This window comes from Protopterus annectens, chromosome 2.part0 (assembly GCF_019279795.1).
Source record: "Protopterus annectens isolate FY-2018-M chromosome 2.part0, PAN1.0, whole genome shotgun sequence".
Classification (NCBI taxonomy): Eukaryota; Metazoa; Chordata; order Ceratodontiformes; family Protopteridae; genus Protopterus; species Protopterus annectens.
In genome coordinates, this window is record NC_056728.1 from 1,671,886,652 (window position 1) to 1,671,902,144 (window position 15,493).

At 37.2% G+C, this 15,493-nt stretch overlaps 1 protein-coding gene across 1 annotated transcript in view; it reads right to left on the reverse strand.

Moving 5' to 3' along the window:
- The window catches only part of VPS13D (vacuolar protein sorting 13 homolog D), a 3,321,573-nt gene that overhangs the window by 650,795 nt on the left and 2,655,285 nt on the right, over positions 1–15,493 (reverse strand). The window contains exon 52 of the mRNA XM_044060428.1: positions 15,242–15,417. Within this exon, the coding sequence (XP_043916363.1) occupies positions 15,242–15,417 (176 nt within the window). The remainder of the gene's footprint in view (positions 1–15,241; positions 15,418–15,493) is intronic.

Consider the following 15,493-nt stretch of genomic DNA (forward strand, 5'->3'; position numbering starts at 1 on the left):
AATCTGGAATGGAAGAGGTTAGGAGAAGAAGAAAACCGTTTATGCTTTTGAAAATAGAATAAAAAGTATTAACAGGGGGGAAATGTCAAAAAAATATGCATTTATGTATATGTTTAATGCTTATTAGAAGCTAAAAGGGTTAACACATTTTCATTCTATTTTATGTACAGCTTAATTCTGTATGAAATTATAAGATGCTTTTTGAAACTGCAGTATGCTTTCTGAAACTTGCAAGATGCCCCCTGACCTAGTATTTGCTAGCACAGCAAAATTCATGTTATGCCATTTGGAAATGTACTGAGAAGCAGGTGATTATTATCTGCTAGGTCAGGAAATGAATGAATAGAACAATACTGTTTTCTATAATATGACTGAATATGAACAATCAGCCTTGTTCGTGTTATGACAACATGCACAGCTGCAGAAAAGAAGAGCTACATCAAACAAAGACTGCTTGAAGAATCTGTACTTGCTTTGTGCTCGAATTAGCCATAGTACCTTGAATGGTAACATAACATAGTGGGAAGTTGTATCTAACCGGTGGTCACCAAGGCCACGTTGTTTTTCTTAGGAAGTTTTTTATAAAATTGATAGTGCAAGCAGAAAATCATGGACAAACAGCTGCTATGAAATAATGATGTTAGAACTTGTGATCTGTTACGTCAGCTTGGTAGGCAATGTCTTATTAGAAAATGTATAAGATGGACTTACTTCCTGATTTTAGTTAGACAAACTCTGTATTAGCACGTTTTTGTCTCCTTGCTGCAAGATTAAACTGCCTTAACCTGAACCTGCCGTGTATTGATCTTTTTGAAGTTTAATTTTTCCTTTGACAATAACCTTGCTCCCTATGTACAAAAAGTACAAAACACTCCCCCAGCTATCAGCCCTTATCAAAAGCAATAAGCATACTAGAGACATTACTTGGAGGGAGTAGCTAAATCAAACAAATACCCCACAATTTTTAGCGATACAGGGAACTTAATAATCACGCGATAAAAACAATACACAAAGATAAGAAACAACATTAAACAATATACAAAGATAAGAAACAATGTTATGATCAACTACAACTCAATCATGAAAATTATCAAAAAACATTCTAGTCCTCTATTCACACACTACTCAATCTTGTCTCAAAAAAGATCTGTATACACCTCACACTTCTCCTCCCCAAAAAATACACTTAAATACTTTACAGAGAACTTTGCTGCCCTCACTAACAGCACATGATCCTCTCTTACACAAACCCATAACATATTCCAACTGTCCCCTCCATTACAACATTAACCTCTGAAAATATAAATCCAAACAATCCTTAGCCAGAAATGCTAATACCTATAACAATATCTACTACAAAATGTGAAGTAAACTTAAACCTTGCTCCACAGCTGCCAACAACCTCCCACCTGAATACCTCAAGATGGCAGCAGAAGCCATATCTTACCCAGCAGCTATCTTAATCAATATATCCATACAGGAATATTTTGTTTCAGCTGTTAGAGAAAGATCATGCATCATCCCACTGTGCAAGGGAGAAAACTCTACAGAATTCTCTAACTTTCATCCCACTGCAATCATCTCTATTCTTTCAAAAATCCTAGAAAAATGCATCCATGCTCAACTTCTTCACCGTCTCCTCTCAGAACAGCTCTTAACCAGTACCTAATATGGATTCTGCTTAACCATAGTACAACTAATGCACTATTATCCTTTTTAGATAATATAAACAAGAAAAGAAACTCTGGCAAACTTATCTCTTCCAAATTTCTGGATCTGTCCAAAGCCTTTGATACCATCTCACATTGCAAACTCTTTCAACTGCTATACCTCTGCCTATCTCTTCCTTCACTTCAGTGGATTAAAAGCTACCTGACAGACAGCAAACTGTTAAATGACAACATATTTCTCTCCTTAACTCTCCATTACCACTGCTGTACCTCGAGGCTCAATTCTTGGTCTTCTTCGCTTTAATGTTTTAATTAATGGCCTATATATCTCTCCTAGGCAAGCATCACTTATGCAGTATACTGATGATGCAACAGTAATGTGCTCATTTGACACTTTGGTGCATCTTCTTGAAATCACACAAGAAGCCTTCACCTCTGTTGAAAACTGGCTTCACAATGCCTAATTATTATTCAACCCCAAAAAAACAAAATTACTCAAATTCCTCCCCAAAGCACATCTTAAGGACAAATCCAGCTTCAAAATCTTCTCAATAATACAGAAATGGAAATGTTACCCTATATAAATCTGCTTATGGTGACAATTGATAACAGCCTCAGATTTGAACTCTACACTCAGAATAATGTAAAAAAAATCACCAGAAACTTGACATGCTTTATAGACATAAGCACTTTCTTGATAACTCTGCTAAAACCACTCAAGCAACCACTTGCCTCCTTCTTTCACTCTTATATGGTGCCCTTCACCTTACTAACTCACAGGAATCTTTTAAACCTTAACTTGAAACATGTTACAACAAAGTTGCTGAATGTGCTGCCAATAATCAGTCAATACTATGCACGTCACTGCAAGGCCTGAACTGGCTTGAACTACCCCACTATCTGGACTTCATACAACCAGTACTGCCCACAACACCATTTATAAACCCCATTCCTGTCTTGCACTAAAGCTCTATTCTTCCTTCCCATCACCCAAACACATCTCTTTGTTCTAATGATAAACAACTTCTCACCATTTATAAATCTCGAAAAGCAATTGGAAATAGCCTTTACTGATACTTGGTTGCAAAAAAATGGAATTCTGTTTCACAAGCTATTAGAACTGTAATTTACCATCCTTCCTTCAACCATCTTCTGAAAGACCACCTATCAAATTCTTGGCTCTGCTCATGCTACATCACCAGCTGAACATCAATCATGTCTACTTTTCTCATCCCTATCCGTACAGATTCTCTTCCCATCACCACTTCCTCATCTTTACCTGGCTATCCTACCCTCTCAACCACTTTACATAGCCTCTTTCAGTCACCTCCTCCTTATTTATACTAACCTATCCTAATATTGCTCCCCTTTATAGCTACAATTGAAGTAAATACATGACTTTTACTTATTATTACTGTGAACTGTCAAAAGGATGCTCTCCAGAATTGTACATAATGTTTTACTTTGCTTTTTCAGATTGTTCTCTTTGTAACATATTTTTGTTATATTTCTATGCCTCACAATACTGATTATTTTTGAAATGTCTAATTTTCAACTGTTTTTTATGCAATGCCTTTGAAAACATTTTTTCTCTGTTAAACTGGGGCTTCTCCCAGGACTCCAATGAAAAATTGGTTCTTGTGACCCAGTAAGACTTTCGCGATTAACAAATTTCAGTAAAAAATAAATAAATAATAAACAAATATATGGTGTGCAGTTGCATTCTGTATTTGAAGGAACTGTAGACAAAAGGCTTACAACTTGAGCTGTGTGTGCTGGAGAACAGAAAGGGAATGGCCATCCATGCGACTAGGCTGTAGAGATCAAGTGACAGACTGTAGTGTAAGAAGAGAAGGCCAGCATTCCCCCATGTGAATAAGCTTGTAGATAAATGTTGAGAGGATGAAAGCAGATAACGTGACCCTGACCAGGTCTAATGATATCTATTACAATTCACTAGTTTGTCTGAACTTACTAACTATTGCTGTCATACCCTGTATAAGCCTTTAATATGATATTAAAGGTTTTCAGTGTTAAGTATGAGTCCATAAGGGAGGCAAACTCAGTATATATGGGTAGAATATAATACTGTATTTACTGGCACTTTCTTGTAGTAAAGTACAGTGGTTAAGAAGGTAGAGTTTAAAAACAGAGACTTAGATTTGAAACCTAATGTTTATCTACCAGTATATTCCTGGCACACAGCAAGTCTCTTAAACTTGCTGTGTGCTACTCAATTATCTATTAGAAAAGGGCTCATCTCTGGGATTTAGCTAACCAAGAAATATCAGAAATCGCAAAGTGCAACATGAGCAGTAAACAAAAATAAAGTGCATATGTCTGAGTAACTGTATATCTACTAGCGCACAGATTGCAATACATCCACCTACAGCTAGTACCTCAGACTGTCTGCATTAGGTCATGTATTATGAACTAAATAAGGCTATACAAACATACATACACAGCACTCTGCTTGGCCATAGTTACTTTACTTGATTACACTTGCGGGTCAATGACCATTTTCATGAAGAAACAAGCCCTTTGCCATTCACACGTCTTTGTCACCAAGCAGTAAGGAATCTACTTACCTACCGCCCCTATCCTAATACCTCTGACAACCCTCCCTACAACTCTGCAGTATTCTTAATAAAATATAAATTCCTGAAGCATGGGTAATTCACCATAAATCCAAAACTATATCAATGGTAGAAAATCATGGCTCAAAGAGGACTCTGTTAGAACCCTTTACCTAAAATCAATTCATACTTTTCACAGGTGTAACTGTCCTACAATTAAAAGAGGACAAAAATCTATATTTCTAATAAAAATCACAAACACCCACAAAATGACTTCCTCTTCCTATAGCTGTCCAAACAATCTGAAGTAACTTATGGCCAAAATGAACATAGGACTTTTTTTTTTGGCAGGGGGTTCAGTTTTTACCCTTCTGCATCTGTATCCCTTGCTCTACATCCATCACTGGGTCTATCTTCATTTACCTTCTACTCTACCAGACTTCATCTATTAGGACAGGGGTTAGAGCAGAGCCTAAGGGTATGGGTGGGGGGTCAGGCAGTCAACAACTGCCAGGACTGGTTTCCTTTAAGACCTACCACATTGCTCTCCCTTGTGGCTGTTGTGGTGAAGTCCAGGAGGGGCATGCAATGTAGATGTGCAATGTTTTGACTCTGTAACATATCAGCCATGTCCCCACCCTATTACTTCCTCAATCACCTAGTTTAACCGCTTGCATAAACCATTAACCCTAATAGTTAGGATCATTTACCTTAACTAAAGCACACAATCAGTCTCTTTGGTTACTTTCAAATGATCTCCAAACCCACACTTCCTAATCCACTGATATCTAATATCACTTAAATCTCCTGATCACAAACTCTCCACACAAAGATACATCTTCACCAGTCTTCTGTATAATGTACTCTCCTATAATTCTTACTCATTTTACACTTAGTCTTCCAAAACACCCCAAATCTCTGTCTCTCTGTCATCGACTGTCACAAGTTCCCCCAATAATAGAGAAATCATTAATGGACTAGTATCTTCTACACTCCTTACATGACCCTATTTCTGTTTTCCAATACGTCTACCCCTTGCTATACCGCATCCAAAATGCTGTGTATTCAAAGAGAAACACTCAGAGTAGAGGCAAGCATTGCCTTTGGCTAATCCCAAAACTAATATCCAAAATACAGCAATGTGACAACACATGGTCAAAAGTAAAAGTCAACGTAAAACCCCAAATTTCAAGTTCTAAGAACATCAGAATACATCCAGAGTTGCTGTAAAGGCAGTAAAATCAACTTAATGTCACTCACAAACAAAAGTCCTCTTAATTAACCCTTTAAGAATCAAAAAATCATATGTCACTAACTCTATTGCATTCACAGACAAATCCTTGACTATGTCACAGGTAACCTAAGTTTGAATAATGGCTTTGACACCTGTAGGAGCTGGCCGGGGAGTACATAAGCAAGCAGTGGCTACCATCTCACCAATTCTGGGGGGATCTGGCTTGCTACAAGAGTGACATCCATTAAGAACACTAGGTGTTACCTAATGGACTGCGAGTCTTCCTGGCCCATGCTGTCATGAGACATTTGCACTGGTAAGGGGAGCTCAGGGAGTTAAACATAGGAACAATACTGGGAAAGCAATCGAAGGAACCATAAAAGGCTTAGCTACATACAGCTTTCAGCAAATATACTTAAAAGCTCTTGTCACACCTTACAAGTACTTAAAAGTACCCACCTCCCAAATCTAGCAGAGCCACACATGACTACCCTTAAAAGCACACATAGTATTTTGGTCTAAAGGACGAGCGTACATGGAGTCAGGAAACTATCCCTCCAACGGGTTTATTTGATGGTATTAACTTAAATCCCTAGTATGAGTATTTTTAGAGCCACTGGCTTTTCAAATGAACAGATGATCAAATAGGATTGGATCTTACATGGCTGGAAAAACAAGATACAGGTCACTGTGGAACATCTGGAAGGCTACTGAGTATAAGGAAAGTTGTGCTAACTGATTGTGATAGTTGAAGGATGTAAAGTCTTTCATTTATTTAGTTAAAATCATTGGGGCTCTACCAGTTGAGTGATATGCTTGGATTTGTACATACCAAAAAGGCCCTATATTTGACGATCAGTCTAATAAGGGATGAGTACATTAATAAGGTGACTTCTCTGGACTTTGAAGATACTCCCTTGGAAATTAACTAGGCCACATACAAGGATTTTCTGACTATGATGGAGACAGGGATTGAATGTGAGAGAGACAGAGAGTTGTAGACATAAGTACCCATGTGTCTTATGACCATATCTCTCTGAAAAAGACAAACACTTAATAACAAATGAGGTGGGGACATCTTTTTTGCTGTACACTACTATACTGCGCTTTTCTGAATTTAGCTCTAGACAATTTTCAGTACACCAAAGTATGTGCATATTCCACCCATTTTTGGTGCAGTTTAGTATCAGTGGATGAGTAAATAACCATGTTCAGCTTGCAGTCATCAGCAAATTTGGTCAACCACACTTAAAGAATACTGAACTGGATTTCAGCAAAATAAATGCCCAAAGACAAGGCCCAGCACTGATCCTTGCTTTACCCTACTACTAATAATTTTACACTCACAGAGGATACAAGCAATTCTCATTACCTGTGATCTGCTAGATAACCAGCTTGCAATCTAGTGGGCAATGGAGAGATTTACATTAAGTGTGTACAAGTTTTCAATGACACCAGCATGAGGGACAATGGCAAAAGCCTTGGCCAGGTCAAGATAAAACACAGTGCAGATAGTAACCGACTTCCAAGATGAGTAACAGCTTAATTCTTGTTCTTCCAGTCTGAAAACAGAAATTCAGCAGGGAAAGTCAGTGGACCTAGATTTCTGGGTAAACTTCAGTAAGTGACTAGTAAGTGCACTGCCTAGATGTCAGGAAAAAAGAAATATAAAGGACCTGGAGGAAAATCAGCTACAAAAGTGGAGAAAAAAACACAAACTGGGAAAAGTACTGCAGTTGTTCAGAAAGAAGCAGTGCAAGGTTCCAGGCATGACTTCCAGTAACCTGGAGGAAAGTATAAAGCAGCTGCACACAGACCTGGTTAAAATAAATGAAACACTGATGGAGTATATAAACAAAGCCAATAAAAAGCGGGAAAAAATAGAAGAAGCTTTGAACAGATATTCACATAAGGTGACAGGACTGCAAAACTCAAGCTGAAATAAAGAAAAGGATAGCTAAATATGAGACTGCACAAGAAGAGATGTTTCAAAAATTAATAGAATTAGAGGACAGAGCACATAGGGAAAACCTTAGATTTTCTACTCTACCAGAGAAGCTGGAAGAAACAGACTGTATTAATTTTATGAAAGTACAAATAAGCTACTGGACTGGCATTCCACAAGAACTGTTAATTGTGTATGCTCCAAGCCCTGGCTATGAGGAACCCAACCTAGACCTTTAATAGTAAAAATACAATCTTACCAGCATGGGGAGTTGATGCTGACGCAACTATGGCAGATGGACAAAGTACTAAAAGTGCGAGACAGAAGGGTGTTTGTGGAGAATTACTACTCACTGCACACAAGGCAGAAAAGGAATACATTTATTCCATTATATAAGGCATGTCAGGAAGCAGATGTGAAATTCAAACTGCTGTACTCAGCTGTCCTCAAAATGTTGTTCCCTGGAGTAACAAAGACATTTTTTGATGAAGTACATGCCAAGGAAGAAATACAAAAGTCTGTCCAAGAAAAAGTTAGCTATGAAACAGAAGGAGATTCTGCTTCTTGTTCTTCTGGTAATAAAGACCACAGAGAGACTGTGCCAGTGAAACCTTTCCCACAGTTTCAATGGAAAATGATATATAGAGAGAGAGAGAGAGAGAGAGAGAAAAGCACAGAGGTTGACTAGAAGAATCAACAGTGTACTGGAAATAAAGCAGAGACAGGGCTTGGGAGATGGACATGAACAGGAATAGAACAAAACAATCTGGAAATATTGGACTTTCTTGAATTTTGTTAAACTTATAGGGAACTCTAAAGCATATTCCCTATATCATGTCATTAATGTACAGAAAAATACTCAGGAGAGGGGAAGAGGAGGGAGAGAGTTAACCGTATGTAAAACAATTTTTTTTTCTTAATAGTATTACTCCAGTGGTGCACGACTTTCTCTGTATGTTATAAAGTACAGTTTTTAGTTATTTTTAAGTGTAATGGGGATACTAATGTAAATAGGTGCTTCTGTTTATTCTTTTTGTTTCTTTCTCCCTTCTTCTGCTTTTCTCTTTGCTTAGCTTTAAGAAATGTAGACAGTGAAATGTAAAAAAGGAGGGGAATCTGGTTAAAAAACCATGACAAAAGAAAAAAAATAGTGTGCTTTTTCGCCTCATTCTTGCATAGGGGAATTACTGTGTTAGCTTTATACAGTAACATGTTCTGACAGAAAGCAAGTAAATGAAAAAGAATACTGAATATTATGTCTTTTATCTCGATAACAGCCCTGTATCTGGTTCTCATGTCACTAAAAGACAATCTGATAAAGAGAAATGGCTTGGAGAAAATGTTTTCTAAAAGCATTCAAATGATTCCTAGCTGGGAGAGGTATAAAGATAAAGCAAAACCAGACAGCACTTAATAGAATCACATGCTCTACCAAGCACCTTAACATGGATAAGCTTTCTTTCTGTTTAGCTCGAGTCTGTGTGTGTGGCAGTTAGTTTAGAACTTATGTTCCTATTAAGGGGGGTACAACTACAATATTTGCAGATGTACATAGTTTTGTGTGTTACTATTAAATTAGTAGGTTTTAGGGGGTATTGAGCGTGTTTGTGCACATTTACTTGAGAGTTTTCAATAAAACAAAAAGTTCTACAAGATGTGACATAGGAGATGACAAGAAACACTTGTATAAAAGACTGACCTGCCAAACAGTGCATGCATGTAACACAAAAGCTAGAACTAGACACTTAACAAAAAAGCTGTTATACATAAAAGGTTGGAATAATAATCCCTCACAAACATGATTCTTTCTATAATGTCTTAAATGTTAATGGTCTCACAGATAAATCCAAAAAAGAAAGGGTAGTGAATTATATTTAGAAAATGTAGAATGCAAATAGCTAAGCTACAGGAGATATACTTGGAAAGAACTGAACATGTGAATTTGATAAAGAAAAGTTTTAGGATGGTTATTCAGCAGAATACCTGACTACTTATATTAATTTCAAGAGGAGCTCCAATAGTAATAAAAGACGAAAAAAAAAAAAAAATAATGGTAGAGTTGTAGTATTAAGGGCTACTAGCAAGGGAGGAGGATTTTACTGGAAAGTATTTATGTTCCACCGAAAACTGCTATAATAGAGCTAAAGAAAATTCTGGGATAAATAAACAGCTTTCAGCAAGGAATGTTACTTATAGGTGGGAACTGGAATTTGATTTTCAACAGTGAAGATGTGTCTGAGGGGCCCAAAAAGGGAAATATAACAAGGGGAGGTAGATTTTTAAATAAATTCATGAAAATATTTGGCATGGAAGATGTGAATCCAGTACTAGCAATTTGGAGTGGCTTTACTCTTATCTCCCAAGATACAAAAACTGGGCTAGGCTAGACAGAATTTACATTTCACAGGAACATATGCATTTAACTGAAGTTCTTGATATGCACCTAATAATTATTTCAGATAACACGTCACTAATACCTAAACAAAAACACAGGGTAATGAAATAAAAATGAGACACTGGTACTCTCCCACCTATCTGTTGAAAAGAGAGGAATTTAAGGACTGGGTAGTGGAAATTATTCAGGAGCTATTAGAGAAAACAGAAACTTCTTCTGAAAATATAGCTAGGGAGTGGGATAAAATTAAAATGTAATTTAAAGCTAGGGTGGAAATAAAAGAAAGGGAAATATGGTTAAGAAGTAACAAGAATTATTATCAGGGACTAACAAATATTAAAGTATTGCAAAATAAGGGGAATTTCACATAACAAGAGGGGCAACTGCAGAATGTTACCAGAAAATAAGGGACTACCTTGATAACATGTATAAGTTTAGAATGATTTCTGTTAATCAGCTGTTTACTGATAAGAACTCTAGAGCACAAAAACTTTGAGCACAACCACTCAAGACAAAAGAAAGTAGAAAGGGCTGCCACCAAGCTTAGGAAGCCTATTACAAGGAAGACAACTAGGGATCCTGTACAAGTATTAGAAATATTTTGGAAATTCTATGAAAATCTGTATAAAGCATAGGAATATGGCAATCAAGAAAAGGTACAAATGGAAATGTTCATGGAAGAATTAAAAATGCCAAGGCTAGAGGGAGAAGAGGCTCAATTACTAACAGGTAGGAGGAGATGAGATAAAAAATTATGACGGATACCAATCTACAAGGAAAGTCCCCAGGATTAGTTGGTATTCCTGTGGAAGTTCGAAGATAGGAGGAAAAAACTGATGAAGATCTGGAAGGTTTTGTTTAACAGCATTTTAACAGGAGTAGAAGTACCAACATCCTGTAAGAAAGCAGTCATAGCTATAATATCTAAAGACGGTAAAGATCCATTAGATCCAGCTTCATACAGGCCCACTTCGATACTAAATCATTATTTTAAAGTGTTTATGTCTATAATGGCTAAAAGAATGGCAAAAGTGATGCCAAAATTGATGCCAAAATTGAAAGATATGGATAAATGTGATTGAGGGGAGGGAAACATTTAACAATATAAACAGAACAGTGATGATCCAGAGGGAAGCAGAAATTTAAGAAAATACCACTGTTGCTGGTGGATCTTGATGCAGAGAAACCATTTGACAGAGTACACTGGGATTTTATGAGCAGAGCAATGGAAGCAGTTAAATTCCCTGATAAAATTATAACGTTGATTAGGAGGATATATGAAGGATCACAGGCAAAAAATAAAGTGGGTGGGGTCCTCTCTTATAATCTCTGCTTGAGCAGAGGACCAGGCAGGGGTGTCCTCTCTCCCCTTTGCTATTTGCATTATATTTAGAAACACTGGCAAAGAAAGTAATGGACTCAGAAATTCAAGGATATAATTAGTATGGTAGTCAAGAAAAACTGGCTTTATTTCTGGATATTATTTTATACCTGACAAAACCAGAAAGAGACACTACAGTGTTGTGGAACATATTGAGACAGTTTCAAACCTTTTTGGGATACAAAATTAATGAAGCAAAAACAAAAACAATAGCAGTAAATTATGTACCCACATATGAACTGGTTCAGCAATATCTCTACTTATGGGGACATGATAAAATGAAGTATTTAGGAATATGGATTAAAAATGATACTGGTGTGATAGCTAAGGATATGTGGGAAGAGACTAAACAAAAGATAATACAAAAACTGAGAAAAATGAAAGTTCTGTTATATGGATATTGATAGTAAGATACAAGCAGTTAAAATGTTTTTAGTCCCATTAGTCTTGTACACTGGTCAGGCATATTTTTATCAACCAGAGGAGAAGTTGTTGACAGCAATTAATAAAGAACTGAAGGACTTTATCTGGGAGGGGAGGATAGCAACAGTCAAGTGGGATAAGCTTATTCTTCCAAAAGACCAGGGCGGATTGGGATTACCCGAGTTGAAGAGGTATTTCAGAGCAACATAATTAAGGCTGCTATAAACAGCACAAGCAGAAAATTATAATTCAAAGTGGAAAGAGATGATGATGAAATGGGGGGGAAGCTCAAGTTACAAGGACAGACTAGGATTTTGGATGCAGACCTTTAAGGAGAACAGCAATAATCATACAGAATATTATATTCATAAAGTAGCAGAAGGTCTTCTAAGAACTAAGCCAACATAAAGATGGAGAAAGGAGATTCTACTGATAGGGATGACTACAGGGATGGAGAAAGAGATTCTACTGATAGGGATGACTACAATTAGGGATAAAGACAATAGGCAATAAGGGGCGGAAATGTATTGGAGGAAAACTGGCAAAGGAACCAAGGTACTGGGAGGAAATAACTAATGACAGAAAGGTAATAGGATGGGAAGATACCAAGAACTTATTTGGACTGCAGGCTAAAGATTGCCTTCCATATCAAGGACTGATATCAGAGTATAGGAAAAGAGAAAGAAATAGGGGGGTCCTAAATGAAAGACCAGCACTGGTAGAGTTTTTAGTAGACTCTAGAACAGAAGTTGCCAGTGAGAAAAAAATAATTAGTACAGCACATAAACTATTGCATGACAACTATAAGAATCAATCAGAGGAGGTTAGGAAGAACTGGAAAGGGAGATTAGTCAAGCAATTCTCAAAGAAACAATGGCAGGATATATATGTATGTCTCCCAAATATGCAACAAAGCCTAGAAGGTTTGGGATCTTTGCCTGGAAGTGCTTATATAGGTATTTTTATAGCCCAAGCAGACTTCAAAGAAGTCTAAAATACTCCCATGTAAGTGAAGGCCTACAAAATAACAGTAGGCAACCTGGAAGATTATCTTTCCCAAGCCAGTAGCTGCAGCTTTCATGGGCACATGCATGTGTGGCAGCATGCACATCAAGCAGGAGGGCATAAGAGGCCCTTGTGATGATGTGAGTCCTTATGTCAGCCACCAGAGAATAGCTTAAGGCCATATAGAAACACTGTCACTGGCTGCACCTGGTATGATGCCCACTGCTGTATGGGAAAGGGGTTAGTTATGTAGTTCTGAGGTCAGGGACAGGTAAAGTACTGTCTCCACAGGACTTTGGGCTAGGGAAAAGTCAATCTAAATTTGCTGATGGGATGAAGGCTTCCTTCCTTTTCAGCAAGTAGACTGATGTAGGTGAAGACAGGTAGAGGCACAAAATTCTCTCATGGGTGCCAGGATGATGACCCCCATCAAACAATTCTCACCTCCATACTGATTATAGGAAGAGTGATGAACAGCAAGCACAGAGGCAAAAAAAAAAAAATAGAAAAACATTCCTATTTCAGCAAGCAGAGAACACTTCTGCCCCACTCAGAGAAGCTAGCAACATACCACTGTATCAACCTAAGGCTACAAAGTGCCTTAAACACACTTCCTCTCAGCCTGTCTGTGCAATTCCCTGAAAAGTCCTACAAACTGACAGCTTACAGTACACTAAAAGTGAATTTTTCAAAACAAGAACAATTCAATGACTGTTTTGCAAATGCATTATTTTTATCTTTACTTTTGATCGCTAAACTACGCTTGTAAATTCTGCAGGCAAATTTTCTGAAAGTATATCCTACATAGAAGCAAGAGCATGTTTCACATTGGGCAATGTAAACCACTCTGAATGAGTTACAGTCACATTTTCCAAGGCACCAAAAGGATAACTCAAGAGCTCAGATGTAAGTGCAGGAGGTGTTACTTATGAACATGGATTGCTTGCATCTCCCATATTTAAAGCTGCTTGGGGTGAAACATCCAGTGTTTTTGGGATGTGAACCTCTTTCCAAAAAGGACCTAATGTTGTGCGATCTTTTACATGTACACACACGACATCTTCCTAAAGGTTTTTGCCAAGTCACTATTACCTAGAATGATTTTCTAACTGCCTTCTAGGATTTCTTTTATTAGATTCATATCCGACATAATTGATAAAGGGAATGCTATTCTAAAGGTAGAGTCTGAGGTTTTTTTTTTTTTTTTTTTTTTGGAGTGGGTGTGTAAACTTGCACCAAAAGTTGTTCCACTGCCACTTTGTGTAAGATGGACTTGGCTCTGTCTAACCTAAGTAGTGAAACTTCATGCTGAATCTTCGACAACCAGCCAGGGTCGTACCGTAGTGCTAAGAAGAATGATCTCAGAGTTATAGACTCCTTTAGAAAGGTAGCATCACTGGTTGTGAGGCTGCTCAATCTGATAAACTGTCCCTTAACAAGTCCTTTCTTCATATGGAATAGCTGCATACCCTTCTTGTGTGGATACTTGTTAACAAAAGTTTATTTTCTACGTATTTTGCTCTCCACGATGAAGTTGGTCATGTTCAACTTCAAGATGATATCCAGATAGCTGATCTTGCTCCCGTAATTGTGGTGAATTTCAAAAAGGCTGTGCTGTTGTTGAGGTGGAAGTAAAAATTTTTAAATTCTTGCTCATAAACTTTCCATAAGAAGACTAAGTCATCCCTGTATCTCCTATAGAAGATGACCTTAGAGAACAAAGGGTGGGATTTCAAATGTTCAGTATAGTATAGTAGTAGTATATATATATATATATATATATATATATATATATATATATATATATATATAGACAGTGCTTTTCACCGAAGGCTTAATGGCCGGACATACTTTAGGTGAAAGTGCTTTTAACCGAAAAAGCACTTTCGCGTATGTATTCCTGCAGCCAGAGGGAGTCATGGGGGAATGACTGTTGTGGAGATTGTACTACGGTGTGGGTAAGGGAATGTTTTCCTTTTCCGCACTGTAGTGCAATCTCGGACTGAGAATATTAAAGTAGGGGGGTGTGGGGGGCATAGCCCCCCCACATGGGGGGGTGCAGGGGGTGTAGCCCTCCTGCATAAACACCTTTTTGTTGTTTTCATTTTTTTTTTGACACACTTTAACAAAAGTGCTTTTTCGGTAAAAACACTTTCGTTACAAGTGCATTTGGTGATTTTGAATTCGGACTGTTGAACATTTGTTCAACTGTTCTAGATCCATATATATATATATATATATATATATATATATATATATATATATATATATATATATATAAAATTCTTGTTGCAATAATCTTTAAGATTTACAGTAATTACAAAATACTAAAAAGAAGACAAAAATATTTCTTTATCATGGACCCTTTAGATACTAAGCTTACCTGACATGTAATCAAACACTGTGTATTCAATCAACAGAGCAATGGACTTTCGTGCACAATTCAGAATTGAACAAGACCTAATGATAATATAAGAAGTATGCTTTTTACATTTTCAGGATTTGTTAATCGATGTTTGGATATGTTAAGCATTAGCAACAGTATCAAGTATAAGCAATAAAAGGAAAAAGTGAATTGCACACTAAACTAAATGAATCATTTAATTTCTCACCTCATGTTGATATGAAAAGAGTTAGCTTTGTTAATTTCAAAACCTCCTGACCAAGTGCAGTTCACAACATCCATTAACCGGACACACAGCAACTGGTCATAGTCATTGCGTGGCCAGTGGAAAACAACACTCGAACCTGGAAGAGTTGAGATGTATCCTTCAGGATTCAAAATTCCCTAAGCAGAAAACAAAATAATCAAATCAAAATCTAGGAAGCAGTCAGTGTCATGTAGCTGCAATTTTAACCATAAA